The sequence below is a fragment of the Leuciscus leuciscus genome (assembly GCF_965113295.1).
Source record: "Leuciscus leuciscus genome assembly, chromosome: 6".
Lineage (NCBI taxonomy): Eukaryota > Metazoa > Chordata > Actinopteri > Cypriniformes > Leuciscidae > Leuciscus > Leuciscus leuciscus.
In genome coordinates, this window is record NC_138730.1 from 22,196,849 (window position 1) to 22,223,948 (window position 27,100).

At 36.7% G+C, this 27,100-nt stretch overlaps 1 protein-coding gene across 2 annotated transcripts; it reads right to left on the reverse strand.

Moving 5' to 3' along the window:
- Window positions 1-231: 231 nt before the first annotated feature.
- Window positions 232-26,237, reverse strand: xrn1 (5'-3' exoribonuclease 1). Of its 2 annotated transcripts, none has more exons than XM_082172160.1 (42): window positions 25,521-26,237; window positions 24,311-24,543; window positions 21,594-21,691; window positions 21,191-21,300; window positions 21,006-21,116; window positions 20,811-20,896; window positions 20,644-20,731; window positions 20,288-20,456; window positions 20,129-20,196; window positions 18,498-18,632; window positions 17,071-17,140; window positions 16,674-16,779; window positions 16,472-16,561; window positions 15,731-15,887; window positions 15,531-15,650; window positions 15,272-15,441; window positions 14,149-14,266; window positions 13,948-14,043; window positions 13,724-13,824; window positions 13,489-13,620; window positions 12,805-12,967; window positions 12,124-12,237; window positions 11,940-12,038; window positions 11,662-11,777; window positions 10,906-11,052; window positions 10,729-10,818; window positions 10,492-10,627; window positions 10,345-10,401; window positions 9,704-9,836; window positions 9,554-9,623; window positions 7,562-7,757; window positions 7,154-7,246; window positions 6,974-7,066; window positions 5,944-6,033; window positions 5,690-5,767; window positions 5,009-5,140; window positions 4,768-4,909; window positions 4,455-4,627; window positions 3,460-3,573; window positions 3,191-3,290; window positions 2,937-3,094; window positions 232-1,746 (listed from the first exon to the last, which is right to left on the reverse strand). In XM_082172160.1, exons 1-42 carry the CDS (start codon window positions 25,593-25,595, stop codon window positions 1,459-1,461), a joined length of 5,115 nt encoding a protein of 1,704 aa, XP_082028286.1. In that variant the 5' UTR covers window positions 25,596-26,237; the 3' UTR covers window positions 232-1,458. The 2 variants fall into 2 exon arrangements, with proteins under 2 accessions (XP_082028286.1, XP_082028285.1); XM_082172159.1 differs by having other exon boundaries at window positions 7,154-7,249; window positions 25,521-26,236.
- Window positions 26,238-27,100: the final 863 nt, after the last annotated feature.

A 27,100-nucleotide genomic window follows, 5' to 3' on the forward strand; every position in this document is an offset into this window, starting at 1 on the left:
AAAGTCTGTGGTTAATATTACTGGAAAAGACTAACATTAGAGACACAAGTTACAATCATGCCTCAAACATGAATTTAGAAGCTGCAGCATTTTTTTCTAACAAGCTGCTCAAACTTGTTAACAATTTGCCATGACTGAACAGCTTTATAAGCCAAGAAAGCAATTGTAATTTTATAATGATAAAAAATCCACCACTGAGAAACCATAATTATCACAACATCAGAGGCAATATGATAGCAAAATGTTTATTATGATAACAAAATGTCTATTTACAGCACACCACCCTGTTAGGAGGTGCACTCTTTTTTTTTGTCATTCTGATTTTTAAGTCATTAAATAAACAACTCAAATGTCATTAAAAATAAAAGGTTTTACTTACATACTTTTAACATTTTAAAACTCAGACAAAAGAGATCTGGTAGGATACAAATATGCAAAGAAGATGAAAACAAAAGGTGCCAGCAAAGTTCCAAAGAGAAATATCAACAATTGTTATTTATCCCTTTTGTAAAATGGTGCATATAAAATCCATAGATCTAAATACACAAATTTCATTTTAAAATCATAGAACTTAAACATCTCCCCAGGAAATAAAGGTAGGCTAATACAAAAATAAAACCAATGTCCACAATCTATCTGAAAAGACAATTCAAGCAACATCTTATTAGAAAGGCAATTGTGTTTAAGTTTGCATCCCCTGCCTGACCACATTTAGTCTAATATGTACACACACAATAAACCACAGATATTACATTAGCTTGAATCAGTGTGCTTCCTGGCTGGGTGAACATAATGGGCTGGTTTTAACACCCGCTTTAGTGCTTCCGTCAAATCTTTAGCTTAGTACAGGGCTTATTTTGAACCCCTGAAACTAGCTCCAAGGGTTCAGTCAGATAGTTTTACTGCTTTCTGAGTTACACCGAAAGAAGATAACATTATCTAGCCTCCCATGCTGGACTGCACAACGATGTAATATAGAAAAAAAACTTAAATATCAGTACAGATGGTGTATCGCGGCAATTTTGCCACATTCTATTCCTTCCTTGTGCATAATGTCCCGTCTACAAAACTAATTATTGCACTTTGAATATTAAAATCCAGCATCAGAAAGTAACCAGTGAACATGATAAAAGCTTGAAAATCTGAAATTGGGTCAAAATACAACAGGAAAAAGAAAGAAAGAAAAAAAGCTGAGGTAAATGTAAAACCCCTTTCATGATTCTAAGATCATTTTGGTGCAGTTAATCAATACCAATAAAATGTTTTCCACCACTTCCTTCACTCAAAACATGCCAACTAAAACAAATACAAAACTAATTCGGTGCCAGTGACAAATAAAATTGTCTCACCATGAAGACTGACAACTGCATCTTGTTTTTGCTATGAAATGTCTGGTTTCATATCGCTCTTTCTCCTCTAACTGTGATCAAGAGAGACGGACAGTGTGTGTAAATGTTTTCAGTCTGTCACTTTAGCAGCTTCGAAGTTGACGGCCAGTTTCCTGTGTTTCCGCTTGGAGGCCGAGCCAGGCGTGTGAGGATTGGCGTTCTGCCTGGGCGTCTTGGGTGTGGGCTTATCTGCAGGCTCATGGGTGCTGATGGGTGGGGGGGTCTTGGGGGCAGATGAGGTCACTGAGGCAGAAGCAGCCGGTCCACCGCCCGGGGTCTGACCAGCATAGGCTGAGCTGCCTGACACTTGCTTTGCCTCTTGGTTCTTGGTTCTGCCTGAAACTCGCTTCTTGGTCACCTAAAGACACAATGGCAAGTTATAGCTAAAGTGGTATATGAGGGTAAAAGGGGTCAATGACAATAAGTGTGTCCATGATACTCTTTGTATTCATGTTAGTTTTTTTATTTATATATATTTTTTTTATTAAAAAATTTATTTAAATTTTTATTTTTGTCATTTCCTAATTTCCTAATGTATGAGGACTCTACTGCAAACAAAATCTACCTCCGGGTACAAATAAAGTAACTTGAACTTGAAACGATTATAAAAAACGTTCATACCAATCTCAAGAACGGTTACATTAAACAACTTTAAATACATCATGTGGTATTAACCATTAACTAAAAAACAAAATTTTCATAACAACAACCTGAATATCTAAAATGCTTTAAAATACGGTTTAAAGTAAATAGGAACATTTAACAAATATAAGGAATTATTCGTTCAGAAATATAAATTAAATTGTTTGGGTTGTTTCACCACATGACATTTTATAACCTGAACCCAGACTAAAAAGAGATCAAACGACTTCATATGTGTCAAGGTGAAGCCTCTGAAAATATCAAGGTTTTTTTTTTGCATGTTGGTTGCACCGTATGATTTTTGGTCGAACCACATGACTTTCATTTGGTGGACAAGAGATGGTGTGCAGGTAGAAATTATGCAGGCAGAATACAGATACAAATTTTAACAGTATTTCCTTATCAACTGAAACGGATTTGTCTGATAGCACTGAGGTGGATTATATAATAATAATAAAAACAAGAAGAAAGAAATATATTACTATTATAATACAACTGCAAAGTAAAATACTGCAGGTAATAAAGGTAACTACATGGGTTAAGGTCAGGTTTAGGGGTAGGTTCAAGGTTAGTACCTAGTTATTTGTAACAACTATAGTCAGTACATAGTATGTACATGGGGAACAGGACTGTAAAATAAAGTGCAACCTAATTATTTTACAGTAGTAAAATTACAATATTTCTAACTTAATTTCTTCACTTGCAAGAGTTAAACCCTCAAGCTTTTATTTTGTCAGAAAACTGCAGATTTAAGGGTCTGTGACAACAGGCTTACAAACACAGTGCACAGTCAACTTGATGTCAGAGCAAAGAGAAAGCGCAGCTTTTATTAGTGTTCAAATATTCAGAATCAAAATGTATGAAAAAAAATCTCTGTTTTTGACAACGCTATTAAGAAGATCTCACCTGAAGGGGAACAAACTGGTTGTGGGATCCACTGGCTGCTGATGGCACAGGGCCCCGTGCTCCAGGAAAAGTACCTCCATAGAACGGCTGCCCTTGGTGGGGAAACTGCATTCCCCAATGAAGAGGTCCAAACCCTTGTGGGGGGATCAGAAGACTACCTGTGTAAATAATACATCAGAACAAGTGTAAATGCAAGGACATCTGCAGTAAAAGAAGAGGATTCAACAGAAAACCAACAATGCAATGACTCAGACCTGCTGGCTGACCAAACATGGAGGGATGAGGCCCGAGAGGCCTCATCTGCTGGACTCCAGGGAATATGGGAGGAGGCAGTGGGAATGAACCCAACGAGTTCTGCAAAGACCGACAAGCACTTAAAATGAATACTGTATTCCATGAGGCACCTGCTCATGAAGCATGTACTTGATCACACCATAAGAAAAGACATGTAGTACTATCATATATTGAATTCTTAAATGTTTTGATGAGCTAATTTGATGAGACAATTGACAGTGACATTTACCAATCGTTGAAGGGCAAAGAGAGCAGCTTTCTCTTTGGCTTCAGTTTCATACTGACACTGTGGACCGTGAACCAGCAGACCATTAGACAACTTCACCTGACACACTGTCAGACTCTAAGAACAAGAAAAAGAGCAAACGAGATGGAAATATGAATGAGGAGGTTCACAAACCTTGCGTATGGACAAATTTGTGAATATAATCTACGTATGAAAGTTTTCACAAACATGTCATGATTCATTATTAACTTTTGCGCAAAATAATTTATTAAAAATGTACAAAAAAAGTAGAAACCACATGTATGCAAAGATCACATACTCTGATATTCATAATATTCAAATTTTTGTCTTAGTATTTGATTAGCCATAACTGGTATTTGTCATAACTGCTGTTCATAAATGCTACAGTGTGATGGAAAAGAGAAAAAATAAATAATCTCTGCATAAAAAAAAATTACGTCGCATTGACGGCTAAAAATGGCGGTCTAAACAGATGCATTCAAATTAAATTTGACGCATTCAAATTCAAATGTTTAATCGCATCAGATTTTTGCACTGAACATTCATCTTTGTGTAAACAGGCCTTCAGACTGATGTTTTCTGAAGTTCTCCAGTGGGTATAAATACAAATAATCCAAGCAATTATTAGTGAATCAGACCCCATTGTTTTATGTAAATTATGAAAATATATGGCTTAGGCATTTTTTATTATAATTTCTCCAAATTTATGGTTAGTTATTGTAAAGATCTATCTAAATTAAAAATATAACTGAATTATGATTGACTTTCTTTTTTTTGCAGATCTATTTGAATGTTCTTTTGTTTCTTAATCTGTAAACAGCACACTTTATAAATTTAAACTATATTGCAAATTTCTCTAAATCTTTCTCATTCTATCTCTATTTGAGTTTAACCTCATTTCATGAATCCCTGTGCTACTTGAAGACACAATCCTTAAGACTAGACAGATGTGGGTGAAGTTTGTGAGATGGACTAACCTGTCTGTTGCGGAGGAAGGCAAACTCTGGCGGTCCCATCCCAAGCCCCATGCATGCCCGCCCGAGTTCAGTGGCCATGCTGGGCAGGAGGGGCGGCTGTCCAGTCAGAGGAGGAGGAAGAGGAGCCGCAGTCAGAGCTGGGGCGTCAGCCTGAGGAGTGTTTATCCGAGCAGCTAAGGGACAGAGAATGCCCGCAGTTATTCCCTGTGCATATCTCAAAGTATAAGAATTAAGCATCTAGTTACTGAATTACAGTTCCACAGCCCAAGAATCTTAGAGATTGATTCTGGTTCTGATTGGACACACGCAGTACCTAGTTTTTTGCTGGAGCGTCTCTTGCTCTGCAGTTGGCTGTTGGGGTTTGCTGAATTCTGGCCATCAGAAGTGGCATCAGGGGCAGAACTTGTTCCAGAGCTGTCAATCTTCAACATTTCTTTCAATACCAGAGTTCCCTTCTGCTCAGAGAAAAGATTTTTTTTTTAAAAACATTAAATAAACTATTTTTTGCAGAAGAATTCCCCAAAATAGTGATGTGAGAAACATGGACTGCGCACCATGGCAAAGGACTGTGGTGAAAGAGGCTCTCCTGATTGGTTCTTGGGCTCTTTAGGCAGATGGTGCTGGGTGGGCTCAGGATCCTTTGAGATCTTTAGATTGGCTAAAAGCTCCTCAAACTCAGTAGATGCCTGTAAACAAATAAATAAATTACATTTATCATAGCTAATGAAATACACAGAAACGTATTTTAAAGTGTTCCATCATATTCATTTCACAGTCTGCAAGATTAGGCCGGCATGGCACAACATATATGCAGGATAATCATTGCTGCGTGACACATAGTGTGAGAGAGAAATATGTATTTATTTTAGATGGCTGTGGCAGTAATCGTCAGTCAAGCAGTTGGTTTAATTTAGATACGAGTTGGTTGGGTCTTGGTGGCTTTTTGATTTATAATATGTTAAGATTTTTCAACCCAGTATACAAGGTCATTAAAGGAGTAGTTCACCCAAAAATGGAAATTCTTTCACTATTTATTCACCCTCATGTCCCAAATCTGTATGAATTTTTCTTCTGCAAAACACGGAAGATGATATTTTGAAGAATGTTGGACCCCATTGACTTCCATTGAATGGACAGAAAAAACAGCCATATACTAATCCTCAAGCCTGTATGACTATTTTGACTAAACTATCTATCCCTTCAACATTCCACTCAGAAACCACAAAAGACGGTACCTTATTTGAAGGGCCCTGTCCGAGAGCGGTATTCAGATCCTCATTTCTCTTCAGGAGTCTAATACTGCCACCTGAGGCCTGCAAAATTAATACACTTATTAAGCATTTAGAAAGAAAAACTGACATCAGAATAAAAGATACTGTATAAAGGTGAACTGTAAAAGATTATATTGTGTAACTAGTGACAGTGACCAGATGATGGTGCTTGATAGCTGAATTATAAAGCGTGATGTGTATGAAATATGCAAACATACAAGTTTGTTGGATGGGTCGCTGCCTTGGCTCTGTTTATTTTGTCCCTCCAGCTGGTGCTGATGTGGCACTGGTCCACTGCTTTTCCCATCCTGTCACAAATAACACCAGGTAAATGTCATACATCATATAACAAATCATAGGGGCTTTCAAACCAGGTAGTTATAGGAACTTAGTTATAGGAACTAGCCATCAGTGTGGTTCCCCGAGAACTAAATGTTCCCCAAGAGCCATTTTCCTGGTTGCATTCGCACCATCAGTAGGAACTCTGAAGTGACGTAAGCCGCGATTGTTGATGTGACTTTTATTTTGGCGGCGCTTAGAACGCCAGAGCCTGAGCACACAGCGCTCCTATTCTCCATTCATTCATGATCTGTTAACAGTCCTGTCTTATACATTATTAGATACTGTTATACAAAGAAAGAAGAGAGTATGAGAAAAAGTATTAGCGTTTGCCGTGTGGTTGATGCCCAATGTCGCTAGCTGAGCAGAAATACACAATCGTGTTTCGGTTGGTCTCCTCAAAGTCGTGTTGGATTTTCTCCTCAGCGTAAAGGTTGAGAGGTCCATCTATCACTGTTTTCCATGTTCGTAGTAGAGTCAGTTTGTGGAGTAAATGGGCTATAATCTGTATAATATCTAAATCTTTTTCTTTTTTTTAAAGGCAGGTGCTGGTGTTTCGTATGCATTCGGCCATTCAGTGCATACTTATTTCACTGGTAGTTCCTATTGTACTGGGTTAGACACTTATCTGAAGTAGGAGCAAATTTAGTCCTCCCAAAAGGCATTCCTATTACTAAAATCGTTCCCAGTTCCTGCGGTGTGAACACGCCAAAAAGAGAAAACTTCCATCATTAGTTCTAGGAACTATGAAAAGGCTCCTCTGGTGCGAACAAGTTTATGTTTTTCTGTATTCTATTTTATTTCTGTTAAATTTATTTCAAGTAACGTAAATGTTTTTTAGTATTTTTTGTTTTAGTTAACGATAACACTGATCACAAACATGCACACAGTGTAAGAGAGAGTACTTACATTATTTTGCCAGTGAGCTGGTGGTTTCTGGGGCATTCCTGAACTCTGAAGAGACTGCCATACATTACTGAACTCCTTCTCATTACCAGAGCCCTACAGGAACACACAAGCAACGATGTTATAATGCATTACGGACAATCCCCAGAGCAGAAAGCCCTTTTAACCTCACACCCTTCATACCTTGTGTTGGTTTTTCTGGTTTAGGCCTTTGTGAGGAGAGTTTCTGTTGCCCTGAGAGTCAGTCCTGAGATTGAAACTTTGTCGGCCATTCTGCTGCTGTCAATAGGAAATTCAACAGTCAGACTGTCCTCACTTGAACAACATACTTCTCTTTGCATTATTGAAGAGGAACCTGTTGGCACTGCACATATTTTTACTTCTACTTTCTAATGACTTTAATATAATTGCACCTTAATATTAAGACCTAGAGGAGTTAAAACCATGCTTCAGAGATATTGGACTCGGGCACAAGGAGCATAAAGTAAGATCTTCACCCATTAAAAATCTATTAGTTAGTCTGGAGTGGCCTATTCGCTAGCAGAGATTCAACGAGGGCCTGCTTATGAGAGATAGATGTTCGGCCAGTACCTGCGTAGGTATAAACGGTGAGCGTGGCGAGTGATTAAGGCCGCCAAGCTGACTCTTGTGTGTGACATGAGATGAGGATGAGGGCTGGGGTTTGACGATGGCCGTGAGTTTGTGTGAGCCCTGCTCCTTCCTGCTGCCATGACTCAGGTTGATTAAGGCACTGGGGGGCAGTCGATAGCCACGTCCAGGAGAACACCTACACACAGAGCACACACATTCAGTTAAAGTCTTTAGATGTACAAAGACAGAGAGCTCATATTACTATAAATGGGAGAAAGTGCAACACGCAATACTGCGGAATAAAAGAGCCAATCGGCTTATGAATGCATTTGCGCATTGGCTGGTCCAGCTTGAAAAATTCATTTTTTTGTCATCATTTGAGCATTTAGAAACAAAAGATGTTGTCAGATTTCTTTGGCGATTTCAAATGTGAAATTTATTAATAACTTTGGTGAACAGCTTTGGAGAATTTGATGTTTCTCCATTCAAAGAGCTGTACTTGCATGACTAAAATCTGGTATTAAAATGCGTTTTGGTCGATCAGATCAGAAGTAGACGAGGAAGACACATTCCCGTTTACACCTGGTGTTTTAATCTGTCTCTTTTGTCCACTTTCAACCACTTCTGTCCTGATTTCTTTGAGGGGAGGGTCTATGGGCGGGTACATGTATGGATTAATGGACAAAATAAGCTTGCGTAATTTACATATGAACGTCCCCGTAGACAACAGAAAAACCCCGACGAACAGCTTTTGTTTCATCTGACAGTCACCAGACCACATCGAATGCTCTGAGGGCATGGTGAGAGAATATTGTGCTTGGCAAGTTTTTCGTCTTCCAACCAAAAAGCCAACAAAGTTAATATCCCATCTGGCTAGTGTTGGAACTTGGAGATTTTCCTTTGCCTCATGTAAAAGTCTGTATTGCTGTGTCTCAGACAGAAACCAGGTTAAATCAGGTCAAACCAGGTTAAATCAGGTCAAAGGGTCTGTGAGGATAGAAAAGTACCTAACAAGCTCAGAGAGATGTGTATAGGTGGTTGATAAGATGGTACTAAAAACATGTTAATTAAAAATGATGGATGGCACTAGAACACTGCAGGTGCAGAGAGTCATATTACCTGAGATTTATTTTTAAATGGGTGTGGCCAAATATTTTTCCACCAATAAAAATATGTCTCCAGGAAAGATGATTCTAACGGTAACGAGATCTCGAGGCAGAGCAAAAAAAGAAAAAGATAGCTGATTGGCTACCTAGTGATAAGAAAAAGGTATAAAACCTGAAGCCTGACCATTGCAATTCAGATGTCCAGCTGGCATCTCACTTTGTTGCTTGTCAATAAAGTAAATTCTTCGGAGACCTGGAGCTTCGACTCTTGAGAGATTTCTTTGAGACCCGATTTGAGGACTTTGAATTTGCTACAACACTAGCGCGCTTCCCATAATGTTTACAACGTTAGGTCAGTAGTCGGAGAGTAGGCATTCGACCACATGAGCGTTTACACTACGAAAGCAATCCGGTCTAATGCGTTTTCGGCTACCTCTGGAAGTGGTTAAAAGTGGTTAAGTTCAAAATGTTTTGCACCCAGTGTACTCCTGTATTTAGCGTCGTCCACTTGTGATCCGATCGACCAAAACACCTATTTATACCAGGTGTATAGAGGGCCTATGATTCAGTACAATCACTTTACTACAGTACAGTTTTCAGCAGCCATTACTCTAGTCTCCAGCAGTTTAACAGCTGCTTATTATTTTTTGTGGAAACCGTGATGCATGTTTTTCAGAATTCTTTCATGATAGAAAGTTTAAATCAAAAGCATTTATTTAAAATCCTTTGTAACACTGTATATAACTTTACTGTTACTTAAATTAATGTGGCAACCCTGAATAAAAACACTTTCTTACTAACCCCAAACTTTTGAACAGTAGACTGTGTGTATGCATCATATAAAGAATATTTCTAAATTTGCATTGTCCATTCAGAGCTTCTGTACCTGACAGTGAGTCCTCCAGCAAACTCCTCATCAAACAGCACTTCATACAGAACTTCAGCCTCGCGTTCAGCTGATGGACCAGGAAAAAGAAAGAATGAAGAACAAAAACCAAATGCAGAAGGATGCCAGAGAGTTTGTGTCGACTTTTACCTCCTTTGATACCAATGACAGTTCCCCGAAGTCCAAGTGGAACAGAGAAGCTCTCTCTCACATTGACCACACGGTCAAACAGATGATACTCTGCATCAGGATCTGGAATAACACCGAACTGCTGCTCCAGAGGCTGTACACACACACACACACACACACACACACACACACACACACACACACACACACACACACACACACACACACGTTTACTTGTATATCTAAATGTGGACATTCCATAGAGTTCTATTGTTTTTATATACAGCTAGTTATAAATACTATAACCTAGGATTACCTAATCCTAATCCACACCCTAAACCTAACAACTACAAAAAGTTCAGTTTTCTTCTTTTTTTTTTTACAAACAAGTCTTCAAAAGGAAGTTTTGGGAGGTTTTGTCAGGTTTAGCTCACTTCTGGGTAAAATTTTGTCCCCAAAATATGGTTAAGTAGGTACACACAAAATACACACACATACATATAGTACCTTATTCTCTATTAGCTATTTTAGGCACAAACTGCTATATTGTTGCAGTTCATGCTAATAATAATATATTTCAATGTTTGATTTTAATGACATTTGTGTCATATACATCATACACGTGTCACATTAATCAAACATGTATACATTGACACACATACCCTAAAAAGCAGATGGGGCTTCACGGTGACCCGCACTTTCTTGTTCATCTTCTTTGCCTGTCACCCAGAGAAATCAACACAACAACATAAGAGCAGGAACAACAACAGTGATTGTTGAGGTTCTAGAGGTCTGTATGTGATCCTCACCTTCGTTTTCTCCAGCTCCTCCTCAATCTTCTCCACAATGCCACCGTCCAGGATCTGCAGATCACATGACGCACGGGAGGTGGAGCTGACCGGATGGGTTTTCAACCAGCCCTGGATCTCCTGGATCTTCTCAGCCCTTTTCATTCAAAGAATCACAAATGATAAACAGTCACCACCAAGTCTGGCATTCTGAAAATGTAAGTACTACTGCTTGTCTAAAACAGATTAAAACCTCACCCATTCTCATCCACTCCAGGCCAGATGTCATCTTCGTAAAAGACGTCATCGTGACTGTTTCGTGCTATGAAGTCAAACACCTCTGAAAATCTGAGAGAAAAAGACAAGAAATTGTATTCACACAAAAACAGATGCAACCACAGGCACACACACATGGCCTCAACTACGCATACACACCTCTCTAAGTATTCAGCCAAGAGATCTTCTACAGCAGCAGAGTAGAGCCACTCCTTCTCTGTCCTCTTGGTATAGCCAGGAACTTCCTCATTCTTCTTGTTGAACTTGAGATTAAGGCCCACATTGACTTTCTGCTCTCCATGAGGACTGAAAAGTGCAAAATTCATTCAAAAGCCATTCATTTTTAGACTAAATTATATCATATTGTTAATTAAATAATGAAAATACAATTCTGTGGATGTATATTAAAATTGTGATCAATAACCAATAAAATGACAGATTTTGTAATTGTATGCTATTGTCGAAATAAATAAAACACTAAAAACTAAAATCCTTTTAAATTCTTCAACTCAATATAGACATTGTTATATATAGAGTGTGAAAAATGTATATTCATTTTGAGATCTGCTAAAGATTACATTTAACAGTGTTATTTAATCAGTGGTCATCTATGTAAAAATAAGGGAAATGAGCTGCACAATTAAATGTCCAAAATGTTGTGTGTGTGTGTTTGCACGCGCATGTATCCCTATCAAATTTATCAATTTTAGATGGATAACTAATACCAGATTATTTGATTAACTAAAATTGCTTAACAAATAACACAGATATTAAATGTAAACCTAGGATCTATAATTGGTTAAAGATTTGGATACTTTTGCAAAGCCCTGTATAAGGAGTAAATTGGAATTATGAAATAAATAAAATATAAACTACCAAGTATGCACTGTTTTTCAAAACCTGAATTCCACTGACTTTTTTTTGGATCCTCGTCCGATGAAGATGCTACCGGAGAACCTTGAGACGAGGTAGCTGGTGATACCAAGGCGAGAGGCGAGCACATACCCGGGACAGTACTTCACCGAGTATTTCTGAATGAAAACAAAAGACTATTGGTAAAATCTGAAAATAAAAGCAGTACGAAGACCCAGACCAAAGGTACAGTGTTAAATATATAAATAAACTAAAGAACAACACGATTCAGTCAGAGAGTATAGTGGAGAGTGGGTAATCTTGACAGACTCAAGACTTACATGCTGGTTCTGTATTAAGGCATCCAGTTGAGGTTCACATGGTACAGTGAAGACCACTCTGACTCGTCCCTCACTGATGACATCACTAGAATCTTGCACCTAAGCAAACAAAACATCCTTCATTACTGGCATTTAACTATTGGAGATAGTCTGGACTGGAGAGCACAAAATAAACTGTACTTACATCTCCCATTGCACCGTAATATGGATTTCCAACCATAAAGACAGCGGTTCCAAGGGGAAACAGCTCCTCCAGTGTTTTGAAGCGCGCCAATGACGAATCAAAGGTTTTGATATCCTAGAGTGCAAAAAATCCCATCAAGACAGATACTATACGAGGACATGAGAGATCACAAAGGCTGCATTTATTTGATCAAATTTACAGTAAAATTGTGAAATGTTATTAATTTAAAATACCCGTTTTCAATTGTAATATTTGTAAAAATGTAATTTAAATGTAATTTTTTTTTTTTTTTATTTTTTTTTTTTTTTATATTTATATATTTATATATTTATATTTATATATTTATAAATATAAATATATTTGCATTCAATTCATTTGCATTCATTTGATCAAAAATAAATAAATACAAACGGTAATATTGCAAAAAAAAATTAATTATATATATATATATATATATATATATATATATATATATATATATATATATATATTTTTTTTTTTTTTTTTTTTTTTTTTTTTTGCAATATTACCGTTTGTATTATTTATTTATTTTTGATCAAATGAATTGGTGAGTATAAGAAACTTCTTTTAAAAATTAATAATAATAAAAAAATACTTAATTACTCCACACTTTTGACTAGTGTATAAACTGTATATTTTAGGGCTGGTGTGAATATTTACCTTCACAATGGTCTGGTATGGAAAGGGCAGGACCTGTTTGGCAAACTGCTTCTCCAGATGGACCGTTCCGTTCTGACCAATGACATACTTCCTGCCTGTCAGCAGCTGGGCGTAAACCACCACCTCAGTCTCTTTGATCACAATGCCTTTACGTCTGGTGAAGCTGCAAACCAGACACAGAGATATTTGACATATGGACTCTACATTCACGCTCAATCTGACAGAATAAAAAAAATGCTAATGTTTCTAAGACTCTGAACATGCAACGCTAATATTGTTACTGAAAAATATTAGTTTATACAGTATAGTTATCAGAGACAGACTTTTGCCTATTATTATATATGGATATTTTTGTATGGATATCTAGTTTACTTGCTACTAAGAGTCTCAAACTAAAATCTGTGCATCTTTCAAATATCTAAATCAAATTAATTTGGGCAAATCCACTGATGAGTATAGAACTTCTCCAATACCATACTTTGTTTCTGGGTAGACTGATAAAAAGCTCACACCTGGAAGTCACATATCAACCAGCTAATCTCTTACGATTTCACAATTGCCATTTCTGTGTCCAGTACGTACATCAGATGATCAGTGAATGAATCAGTTTCATAACTTATGCAATATTCTTGTTGATAAACTTATTACAAATGAGAAATAATGAAAATAAAAGGGGCAGCATACTGCTCTGTGAGGCCTTGCACTTCTTTGACCCACTCCTTCTGCTCTTTATCAGTCAGATGGGTCACTTTAGTAGGCGGTACAGTGTTCTCCAGATACAACACCTGTGATCCTGAGGGTTCATCTAACAAAAACCTGCAGACCAAGAGGGACACACTCTTAACGGACTAGGAGAGTTTGAGTTAGCTTTATCTGACAGCATATAATCTTGAAATATCAACACAACAAACAAACTTACTTTGTTTCTCCATCTGAAACAGCTACAACTCGAGCTTCCATCAAATGGGGCCAGTTCACAAACAAAGACTTTCCAAGAACCAGTGCTGAAACATCTTCCACCTGCAATAAAGAAAAACACACATATTACCACATTACCATAACCATGAAATAACAGAACTTTAAAGTGTAGGTCAGTGTCTGAGACAGTCCGACATAAGGCATCTGAGGGGAAAAACTGCCCACCTGCTCCATCTCCTGGCAGGCTAAAATCTCCAGAATCATGTTCTCTCCTCTGCTGCTTTGTTGAAACACCAATACTCCACTCTTCTTCTTATAAAACTGTGAGAAATACAGCAGGACATCTACATTAATCCTGTGAAGACCTGACAATGATCCCCTTATTGGGATAATAAGTGCTGCAGACAGAGGGGTTGAGGGGTTTACTTTATGACGGATGTGCTGTAAGGTGGGGAAGCCGCAGAAGTAAAGCGCTCCTCTGTCAATCCTGCGCCCTACGTGATCCAGAGGTACACGCCAAGCATTCATCGGGATTGGTGTTTGCCTAAAACACAAACACAGTGGATGAGATTTCCAAAAGATAACAAATAAATATGTCAAGTGTCGACATTGTCCAGAGTGAATTGATGTGAAGCGGATGTCTTAACTGGAGTAAAATACTAGAAATGCATTTATTATTATTAATAATAATAATAATATTTATATTATTTGTAATACTATTATTAACAATGATAAAAAAAAAAATAAAAAAAATAGGAATTATTTATTTATATTGTTAATTGTACTGTGTAAAAGTATAAATGTAAATACAAAAGTGTGAAACCAAATAAAATGAAGGAATGAGGTATTAACAAAAATAAATAACTAGAAATAATTAGAATTTACCTGTTAATTGTAAAGTTTAATGTATATACAGTATAATAGTGTGACATGCCAAAATGAACGCACTTTGTTTTTTATTATTATTATCAGTAATAATAAATACATAATTAGAAATAAAAATTAGAATGTATCCGTTAATTGTAAAGTGTAAATGTAAATACAAGTGCGACACCATTTTAAAATGAATGCATCATTTTATTATAAGTATTATCAACATCATCAAAAATAATCAATAGAACCAAACAAATAATAAATAGAAATAATCAGAATTTATCTATTAATTTGAAAATGTTCAAACGTAAATTAATTCAAAAGAGTGACATAATAATAAATAATAATTAAAATGTCTGTTAATTATAAAGTATCAAGTGTAAAAAAGTGACATCACATTTAAATGCATAGCTTATTATTATTATTATTTACAAAAAAAATAATTAGAATGTATCTGTTAATTGTAAAGTTAAAAGAGTAAATGTAAATACAATAGTGTGCCATACTAAAATGAATGCATAATTTATTACTATTTTTATCAGTAATAATTAATAAATAATAATTAGAAATGATAAATGGAATATGCTAACAATAAAGTGTCAAGTGTAAAGCACAAATACAAAAGTGTATATCCTCGGCTTGCAGATTCAACATCAGAGTAGGCGACAGGACATACCTGACATGGCAGTGAACGATGTTGGGGAAGAGTTGTGGCAGAGAGGAGCTGTAGGCATAGTCCAGCTCTTTATCAAAGCAGTAGACGGCACACTCAGTATGTCTGTTCCTGGCTTTCTCCGATGGAGTCAGTTTATCAGTGTAGGGCTCCATAGCGGCTAACAAGCATTTCTGAACGCAAACACATACATATCATGAAAGTGCACTTACAACACAGATGTTATGGGAAGATACAGAGTGAATGCAGATGTTTAAAGCACCTCGTCGATAAACGGGATGAGCACCACGGCCTCCCACTCCTGCTGTTTGCCATTCAGGTCCGTTTTGAAGTCTTGTGGGTAATACTCAACAATGGGTGAGCTCAGTGATGTCATCAGATGCTGTGAAGGACATACTGTCAGTGAATGACGATAAGTTTCAAACAAACACGAATGTGACGAGGATGTGAAGAGTGTATCACCTGGTAACCCTGTGGAAGAAGGTCTTTGCTGGCTGATGGCAGGACGGCCAAGAGCTGCTCAAATGGCATGAAGGGTTTGGCCAGATCAAAGGTCAACTTGAGACTAGAGATGTTTCTCACATCAGAAAGGAAGGGAGCGTAGTGGTACGGATAATACCTGTAGTGATAAGAGAGGAGCACTAAGTTCCCTTTAAAGCCAACAGATAAAAACCAACCATATTTATTTAAGTCACCATGAAATCAAAATTGACCACTCTTATTTTTTTATGGAATATTGCAGTATTTATTATAAATGATTTATCCATGCACACTTTTTTTCCCAATTCATGTGCCCTCATTGTCTTTAATCAGAATAACTTCCTCTCACTCGTGCAGCATCATCTCTTCTCTTCTCTGATGATGCGTTTACTGGTGTGAGGATGGAACAACCTGTCACTCATATTAAAGATCCACCAATAGCAAACCACAACCATCCAATCAATTCCCAATGGACAAAATCAATTTTTTTATTTTATAGCCATATATATATATATATATAACAATATTTTGGCCAAATTGTGCAGCCCTGCAAACAAGCAGAGCAAACCTGGATTATTTAGATTTATTCCTTTTTTTTTCTTTTGCATTTTAAATCCCATTATTTATCAGGGGAAAAAATTGCTATTAAGATTTATTACCTAAATCGTGCGGCACTACTTTTAAGCACGACTCACTACTTTTGTTCACTCTCTCTTAGCTCACCAGCTCCAAGACTGAACTCCATGGTAGTAGTAATGCAAGATCCACTGGATTCCCTCCACGTAACATTTAGCCTGATTGGCCAAAAACTCACTGCAAGATTAACACAGAGAAAATGTGACTTTTCAGAACCGTTCATTTTCAAATGCACAGAGAAATCATACATCTTCCATCCAATCCAAACTTAAAATGAATGGAGACTCACTCTGAGACGACTTCAACATCCATCTTGGTCATGTAGTAGGTGCGCTTATACTGTCGAAACTCTGTTTCAAACATGTCATCATCCTCACCATCCTCCTCTGCGCCTTCTAGTGCATTGTGGGAAATATTAAGCCTTATTTAGAAGCTCAATGCTTTAAAATGCGTTTAAATGTCTGCTTGCACATCCTTTTACAGTACATGCACTTACACCAAAAAGTACTGAGTAACATAGGTAATTACTTAGACTTAATATGAGTTAAGGTTAGGTTCAGGTTTGGGTTCAGGGTTAGTACCTAGTTTTTATAGTAAGTCCATACACAGGACAATAAAAATAAAGTGCTAGCCAGTGTCTAGACCAATTCTCAAGAATAATGAATTTGGGGTGTGGGTTTGTGTACCTCTTCCTGGAGTGCTGTGAGATTCTCTGACTCCATCAAGAGCGGAAAGACAGAGAGAGTCATCTGAAGACTAAACACAAAGGAAACACTCAAAAATGACTCTCGGTTATTATTCGGACACTTATCCTCATCATGTTCAAACCTGTATGACATTGTTTCTTGTGTGAAATGCAAAAGAAAACATTTCACATGGACACATGGCATTTGGTTTGTCACACAATGCAATGAAATGGCTTCATAACACTCAATACATATAGCACATTAGTTGTATGAACCACATTTATTGTGCTTTTTTGGAATAGAAAAGATCCAGTTTCATTTTAGTGATGCACTGAAATGGATTTTTTACCAAAACACTGAAACCAAAATAAGATTTTATTAAACTATTTTCGTTTGCCAAAATTTCAGTGCATCACTAGTTTTTTTTTAAACAGCACAGAAAAAAAGCATTCTGTTTTGCAGCGTTGGCATAAGGCAAGTCATATATGAACAAATAATAATGGAATATATATATATCTATCAGATGCAAAAGCCTCTAAGTGCCATCTGAAATTTTCTTCTGGAATGATCATTTTTATCAAGCTCGTATATTTAAGTTCAGTAATTTCACTTAAATAGCAATGAAAATGATCTATTAATTGTCAATTAAGTAAAATGACTGAACTTAAATATATGCCCTTAAAAAAAATTATCTTTCTAGATGAAAATTTCAGATGGCACTTAGAGGCTTTTGCATCTGAACTCTTCATATATATATGGTAATAATTTAATAATTTCCGAGGTCTCATTAGTTAATTATTGCATTAACTAGCATTTACTAACATTAACTAACAATGAGCAATACATTTGTGACAGTATTTATTAATCTTTGTTAATATTAGTTAATAAAAATACAACTAGCTCATGTTAACTCTAAACATTAAATAATATGAACAGACACATTTGTTTTTAACAAAGCATTAGTACTTGCTGAAATTATTAACTAATACTGCTAAATGCATTAGTAATTTATAATGTTGACTAATGTAGTTAAATTATGTTAGCAAATAGAACTTTATTGTAAAAGGTTACCAAATATTCATTTTCTTAAAAATGGTTATTAAGGATCAGCTAGAGAGCTAAACAATAAACACGAAAAGAGCAGTCAGCACTCATTCATTAAAGCCCCATTAATGAGGGGACAAAAGTGGTGAAAGCAGAAACAGTGGCATTTGACTCATGGGACAATTGCAGCAGAGCAGCACATTATTCTACAGCAAGGTTACTTTAAAACACCATGGTTCTAAAACAAGGATATGTTCATTGTTTGTCATGATTTTAAATGTGTATTGGAAACTTTGACTGATATGAGAGGAATTAAAACCACCTCATACGGTGTGTGTTTGGGTGTGCCATCCATCTGGCTGCTGCATGCTGCTAATATTCACCTTTCTCTTCTTCATGGCTTTGACATCAGCCTCCTCGGCTGCCAGCCCGGCTGCTTCGTTCAGGTATTTGTTCCCCACCTTACTTTCAAACCACTTCAGATCCACGAACACCTCACTGAAGTGCTCACGATCAAACTGAGAACAGAGAAGAGGACAATGACATGGAGTAAGAGCTGAAGAGGTGGATTTAAAATCCCCTCCTCTTTATTTATATTTTCTTAAATCTGATGCGTCTGGTGTTAATGTGGCAGGCGATGTCTGTATTTGGCATCTGAGAGGTGACTGAGGGTCTGACCCACGTTAGTTACTTACAAATGTAGAACATACTGTGTCAAAGATAATGTCCACATAAGCATAAAGAACAGAAAACCAAAATTTCTATCACGATCTTATAACAAACAATCACGATCCATGACCTGAATCGCGATCTTCTTAATTTTGAGACGTACTGTCGAGAATATCCAGACTGGAACAAGCCTATGGACTTATCTATTTGCACAATTTAAAACATAGTATTGCATTATATATATATATATATATATATATATATATATATATATATATATATATATATATATATATATATATGATATAATCTATAATATTATATATATATATATATATATATATAACTAAATAATAGTTTATTATTATCATATATATATATATATATATATATATATATATATATATTATAGATTATATATATCATATCATATATATATATATATATATATATATATATATATATAGGCTATATATAGCAAGGTTTGTGAAACTAAATGTTTATTAGATTTTCAAAGATTTGTAAATTATATAAATGCACATTTGCTGAATGCTGACGGTAAATGGGAAAGTATTAATAGTGTTTGCCTTTCTGTTACTTATAATTTAAAAGCAAACGCCATGCTTGGTCACTATATCATCATATCATTATAACACTGGACTCAACACTGACTCTTTTTTTAAAATAACTTATTTATGATTATGAATGTTATATGTATGTACATTTATACTGTCTGTACTGTTAAAATTTTGTATTGTTTGAAATTTGTACTGTTTTTGTTTTTCTCCTTTTTTTTTTTCTTGCTAAAAACTGCAGCTGGAACTTTCAATTTCCTTGTGGGAGTCATCCCAAAGGATTAATAAAGATAAGTCTAAGTCTAAGGATACTCTTTTGTATACAGTTTCCTTTCTTTGTTTAACAGATCTTTCCAGTAAGACAAATCTGTTAAACAGAGACCATAACTAATGAAGACGGAGAATGTGAGCGTTGTGTTCCCAGGCGCTGCTGTTCTCAGAGCAATCAAAATAAAAGTCCCGCTATTAGAAGGACATAAAAGATCACGATCTCCGCATGAAAAGTAGATTGTGGACGTCTTCAAGATCGATCACGATATAAAAATCGCCCGATCGCTCAGCCGTAATTTGAACAGTAGTGCTAAATTGTAAATATTTGATATCTCGCCCAGCCCTATTATAGCATATTACAGAATAGCACAATATAGTATCATATAGTATAGTACAGTATAGTAAGAATACTTGTCTTTTCTTGCACTGTGAAAATAATACTGGGTGTGCATTACTGATAATGCATTGACACTTTTGTGGAAAAAATACCAAACACTCACCTCTGACAACTTCTCGAGGTACTTCTCAAAGTGGGTAAGGTTGAGATGACCGTTTTCATTCAGGTAGCCTGATGGAGACGACAATGATCAGCACTATTTCAGTATTACAGTACCATAACAAAGTCACATGCGCTGTGATTGGCTGGTGGACTGACTCACCCCCCAGACTGGGCAGCACGCTGATGTAAGTTCGATAGAGCAGCGGCAGAGCATCGTGATTGATGTGCAAGTGAGGAAGATGAGGGATGAAGTCATTCCCCACCAGGAAACCCATCAGAACCCAGTCGTCTATGATCCGCTCCAGGTCATACTCAAACGAGATCTTATTCTGATGGAAATGCATGATAAATGATGACATGATTCAGCGTAATGCAGGTCATTTTCACAGCATATTACACTTGACATCTTGCCAACTGAGGCAGTATGTTCTTTACGATGACTTGTCATAATCATTTAGCTTTGTTTTGGCATGATTTGTGCTCGTCACGCTAAAGGAGTTGCATATATATTCTCACCCTGAGCTCTGAAAACTCATAGTCAATGTATTCCCTCATAAGGGAGAGATGGAGCAAGTGAAAGGTTGTCTCCTCAGGAGCTGTTATCCTACAGAACAGAAAAACTCATTATAAAAGGAACACAATAAACTTTCATCTTGACACAGTGAAAATAATGCCACACATACCTCTTTTGTGCCTTTTTGCCTCCGAAGCGCACCTCCTCTCTGAGGAGAGAAAAATGAGGCTCGTGGCTAGTCAAGCCAAGCATTATCTATAAAAAAGAGAGCAAGAAGAAAAGAAAAAAAACAGCTTAAAATCAATACAAACAAAATCGTTACGATTATGGCTGAATTCTCTCTATTAAACACAACTGTGCTCACCAGGTCAGCATCCAGACCATAAAGGCAGTGTCTTGTGTTTGGGTTATGACTCGGTTTGGAGCTCTCAGAGCGAATGAACTCCATGATCTTGTGCTCTCCTTCACCAGGGGTCTGTGATGAAACGGGAATCAGAAGAACTTCACAGAAACACACATGACACAAAGCTCTGAAGTCTTGTAACTCACCTCATGACCAGACAAATACACGTTCACTCCCTGCCATGATTTGTCTGTGGACAGTTTGTTGTGAACAAAATATTTAAGCTGTTCCTGTAGCCTGGCCATGAAATCCGTTCCTACAGTGGTCAAGCAAGAGAAACAGATCTCTCAGAACATTATAGATCAGGGCCCACCAGTGAACCTCCCATAACAAAACACCAGACCAACCAATCCATATTTCAAACCCAACACAACATAACATTTAGATCTTAATCTTCTTGATTTGATCCCTTTAAGGTTCTTATGTATCCTCCTATACAACGATAGACAAATAATGCTATATAACATCACTAGCATGAGACACAATAGCATGACAGCGATAAAGATATGTATAACACAACAGCATGAAAGTGATCAAATGCACACGAACCAGGAGTGATGCAGTTAGAGTCAAATCTGGCCTCTGTGGGCAAAACTTCACCCTTTTCCAAGGCCTTCTTGATTTTATCCTCGGCTTCTTTCGCTGACCTTTAAAAAAACAGACAAAAGTTATTACATTTTCATATTATTACTTTCAAGCTGATTCTGTGCTCAAGAAACATTTCTTATTATATTATAGCTTATAAAACAACACTTATTTGAAATAGAAATCTTTTTTCAAATTATAAAGGTCTTTCAGAGCATGTGAGCGGAGCGGTAATATTCCCTCCGCTCGCTCAGTCCGCTCTGGGCCACTCACTTGACCCCAAATGCCCTTTGTGATATGCTGGTTCGAGAAACTGTGAAATAATCAGTAGGTCTAAAGATAATGGAGTTCAAATATTGTTTTAATGAAGTTGCGAACCTTATACACAAATGCACAGTTAACATCAAAGTTAAAGGACAAGTTCGGTATTTTACACTTAAAGCCCTGTTTACAGATCGTATCTGATGAAATAGAACGGTTAAGATGAAAATTTGGACACATGCTCCTGTCCCGAGAATTTTAGGTTTATTTCGCTTTTGTGGACCTATTTTGCCAAACGCGTCACACCCGTGATTCTTCCGTTGAGAGCTTGAATAATAGACACTCCAGCCCAGTTGGTGGCGATAATGCACCTTTGCCAATTGCAAGCAAACCACGGGCATTTCATTGAATACACAGAAGAAGCAGAAGAAGAAGCGGCGGAGTAATACCGTAAAGGTGCTGCGGTCTCACAGCAAGTCAATGGAGTTGGACAAAAACTACGATAAAACCTGTTGGAATGCATCTTTTTCAGCGATTTTTGATGGAACATATCAGTGAACACCCCCTGACCACTCGGTGAGTTTCACGTCTTTGTAAACGAAAGTTTAATGTGTTTTTAGGAAGGAATCTTCCAGTGCATATAGACAACCATTGTGGGGGTGGGGGGGGGGGGGGGGGGGGGAAGCGAAATAAACCTAAAATTCTCGGGACAGCAGCATGTGTCCAAATTTTAATCTTAACCATTCTATTTCATCAGATACGATCTGTAAACAGGGCTTTAAGTGTAAAATACCGAACTTGTCCTTTAAGAATGAAGAAGATGAAATTGAATGGGAGTGTGGAGAAAATGAGTTAGCATAGATTTATTTTGTGATTTACTCACAGCAAAGTTCTTTTTTGTTCTTTGATTAGGGGTAAAAAGAAGTTTGAAATACCAGTATACTGCTAGTGAACATCGTGACGCCGCTCATGCGCGTGAGAGATGTTTAGATGAATATGTAAATGTGCTACGCGCTTTCCTCTCAATAACAAAAACATGCAACAAAAATGACAGCGGTGAGAAAACAACAGTTACAGGGTTAGCTCACCCCAAAAATGAAAATTCTGTCATTATTTACTCACCCTCATGCTGTTCCAAACCCGAAAGACTTTCATTCATCTTCGAAACACAAATGAAGATCTTTTTGATGAAATCTGAGAGATTTCTGTCCCTCCATTGGCAGCTACTCAACTGACACTTAGATGCTTCAAAAAGTTCATAAAGAGGTCGTAAAACTAATCCATATGAATTGAGCGACTTAGTCCAAATTTTGAAGAGACTCAACTGCTTTATATGATGAATAGATTGAATTTAGGCCTTTTTTAACATAAATGTTTATATTAACTCACACATCATCTATGGTAAACGGAAGCTCAAGCATGTTTGGTGGACGTGTGAGAACCAATGAGGTTCATTCTCGTGTTACGCAGCGCGTTTGAACTTCCGCAAAAACCAATGAGGTTTGTTCTCACGTGTCAAGCAAGTTCGGTTGAGCTTCTGTTTATGTTCGCTGATCAATGTTTATATGTGAATAAAAGCATAAATTCAGTCTGTTCATCATATAAAGCGATCAAATCCCTTCAGAAAATTTGGACTAAACTACTCAAATCATATGGATTAGCTTTATGATCTCTTTATAAACTTTTTGAAGCGAAAAAAATGGCAGTTGCGCAGCTGTCGATGGAGAGACAGAAGGGTTTCAGATTTCCTAAAAAAAAAATCTTCATTTGTGTTTCGAAGATAAACCAAAGTCTAACGGGTTTGGAACGACATGAGGGTGAGTAAATGATCATTTTCATTTTTAGGTGAACTATCCCTTTAAGACAGCATCTGATCATGTCGACGTGGATTATGTTTGCACAAGCTCTGCAATTTAACATCATGTAACTTATCTATAGGCCTTCTGTAATTGAGACATGTATTCAAGAAATTCATTACAAACAGAAAGACGTATAGCACAGAGAAATTTCATGTCAGAGTGGGATTTGAGCGAACGTCGTTTTACCAGTGAGCGTGAACAGTACAAAAGTGGAGCTTTCACTTGGGCGGAGAGCTATTGAGCGGAGAGCATTGGCATAGAGCAGAATTTTGAGCGAAGCTCACATGCTTTGCTTATGATCAATTTAATGCATCCTTGCTGAATAAAATGTATTTTCATTTCTTTCTTCTTTTTTTAAAAAATCTTACTGATCCCAAACTTTATCTGCACTAGCAGTCAGTTAGTTGTACACTAGTTTCAATCTATTTAAAAAGCAATTTGAATAAAAATGCTTTTATATAACCAGTCACAAAACCGTAAATAAAAATCGTAAAGGCAGCCTTCCATATTTTAGTTTATATTCAATATACAAATATGCTCTGTACGGGTCTTTTTCTGTACCTGAATCTTCTCCCACGCTGCTGGTTCATCTTGGCCCTGGGTGCGACTCCATCGACGGCCATGAAGAACACTTTCCTGGGCTTAATGATGCGAAAGAGCACCTCCAGGTAGTGAAATATGTCAGCGAATATTTTTTCTTCAGAAATACGGAAGTGTACATCCTCATCATTGGGGTGGGAACACTGGTGGATGATCCCATTCATATCTAAATATAGGTTGTCAAACTCTGGGATCTGTGATGAGTGAGAGAACACGAGTTGGCTGGTGTAAACTTGACAAAACATGACAAATGTCATGACCAATAAAATTTAATTTCAGAAATAGCTTTAAGTAGATAAATAGATAGATAGATAGATAGATAGATAGATAAGTATAAATTCAATTGTTAATCTAAAACTTAAAAAAATTCAATAAGTGAAATAAAATAAATATTAGATGAAGAACCGAAGTTGAATTAAGTTAAACGTCTAAACTTACTAAAACTTAAGTAAAAATTAATTTGTTGAAGCTATAGCCTATATAAAATTACAAAATAAACATAAAAATTACAAAAGCACATAACAAAATTATTACAAATTCAATTACATCAAAAATGAAAAATAAATGCTACATTTTGAAAATGAATACTAGTATAATAGTATATAAATAACACTGATTTATATATATATAGTCCCCAAATCCGCTATCATTTTATTAAGTTAGCCACATTAGGCTAAAAGTAAAATGATTAATGCATTAAATTACAAAACAATTGCTGTTAGAAACTAGCAGAATACAGGCTATGTTTCAAAACCTATTGAGCTGCCAAAATGGGGAACAAATTAAGGTTTCAAAGGGGCGTTCCGAAAAAGGTCCAGAAATATGTTGGAGACTGGATAATGGTACTTGAATCACTTCCACCTGTAACTCCTCATCACAGCTAACGTTAGCTGAATGTTTAGCATTTGTAGCTCGTTCGAAAGCGCCTACGATACTTAAATTGATGTCTAGTTAGACAGCACAGCTCATTAGATTTAAAGACACAACCATCATAGTGTACATCATAGATACAATGCCGATCAAACATAAAGATACAATTTCCTCTACACATAACATATTTATGGTGGAGGGAAAGTAAAATTAAGGTTTTTTTGTGCCAGGTTTGAGCTTCTGTTCACACAGCTGTAAATGATCTCTATGCGGCCTGTTATATTTAGCCAAACTAGCTCACCTGATGCTCCTTGACAACTTCACTCAGACACGGATACCGCTCCGATATCCATCGATAAAATTTAGGCACTCCCATCCTCCCGTGTAACTCTTCAAATAACAATAATGAAAAGAAAACCTATGCAGAAGCCAATGTGAGCAGAATTTCATAGACGGATTTTGCTCAACGGTTTTGTTTCTGTATGAGCTGTTACTGTCCAGCCAATAAAAACGTCCGTGTGGAAACTCACATGATGTAACATCTTGTAATACCGTTCCTATACTCATAAAACAATAGAGACATAATATTAGATTAGATAAACGTCATGGAACTAGCACAATATATGTCATCTGAAAATGTACAAGAACTTTACAATTATACAGCTATAGATAACTCGTTTTAATAACTGTAAGAAAATAAACGAAAATAAACAAGAACTTTACGACCAGCACACCCTTCCGGTAGAAACAAAATCTACCACTAGGGCTGTGATGCAATGTGAGAAAAACAGAGGCCATTTGACACGACAACATTCCGTCTCTCTTGACCAATGTTAAGTGTAGTTCACCAGTACATTCTGTAAATGAAACTAATCCTTTAGTGCTTACTGCGACAGTTATATGAAATAGAGGCATTAAAGACCCTTAATCATTAAAGACCTCTGCAAAACATTAAACGTATGCAGTTGATATTCTTTCATCCTTCTGCATGCCCCTTAGTATGATGGTTTCTGTTGTTTTATCATAGTAAATCTACAGTATTATACTAACATATAGTGATGGCCAGATCGAGGCCTCGTGAAGCAATTGAAACAGTTGAACCAAATGTGCCATATTGTTTCGAGGCTTCGAATCAATCCGACACCCGTCTCAACGGTGACACCTAGTGGTCACTTGCAGGTGTTGATCTGAAACAACCTTGACGAGCCATTAAAAAAATGTGTTGTTTTTTTATTATTATAATTTTCTAATATGTGAAGATTGTAACCTATAGGCTCCTCACTGTGCATAATGTTATTTTGGTCTTGCAAAATGAATATTAATAAAAGAAATCAAGCCACAATGTCTCACTTTTTTAGAGATTTTTATTCAAAAATATTAATTTCTCTGCTGTGGAAGGACTTAGACTACTTCTTTTTTTACAGATAATTTCTCCAGCCTTTGAAAAAATCCTCTCACAAGGGATACTTGTTACTGGCATGCAAAGATATATATATATATATATATATATATATTGTTTTGGTGATTTTCCTTTTATTGTGACAGGACAGTAGAGAGATGACAAAAAAAAACGAGGCGGGAAAGGTCCACGAGCCGGGACTCGAACTCGGGACGCCCGAGTGCAAAGGCGCTACATGTCGGCGCACTGACCACGAGGCCATTGGCGCCGACTGCAAAGATATTTTTTAGCTAGGACATACAAATGAGGAAAGACTACTGCTATCTCTTTCCAGTTTCATTTAAATTCCAGTTAAATTTAAATGCAAGCCTAAATAGCCTATAACTAATCAAATCGCACTATGTCACTATATCACCAAAAATCCGCTATCTCAAAATCAAACTCCTCTCACAAAAACCCACGAGGTCAAGATGCGTTGATTT

Coding starts and splice junctions, on each gene's coding strand:
- xrn1 (XM_082172159.1), bottom strand. CDS start 25,595: ATGGGAGTGCCTAAATTTTATCGATGGATATCGGAGCGGTATCCGTGT. Junction 10,819..10,905: donor TTGGCTGAATACTTAGAGAG/GTGTGTATGCGT, acceptor TTTTTCTCTCAG/ATTTTCAGAGGTGTTTGACT. Junction 9,624..9,703: donor TGTCATTGGTATCAAAGGAG/GTAAAAGTCGAC, acceptor CTGGTCCATCAG/CTGAACGCGAGGCTGAAGTT.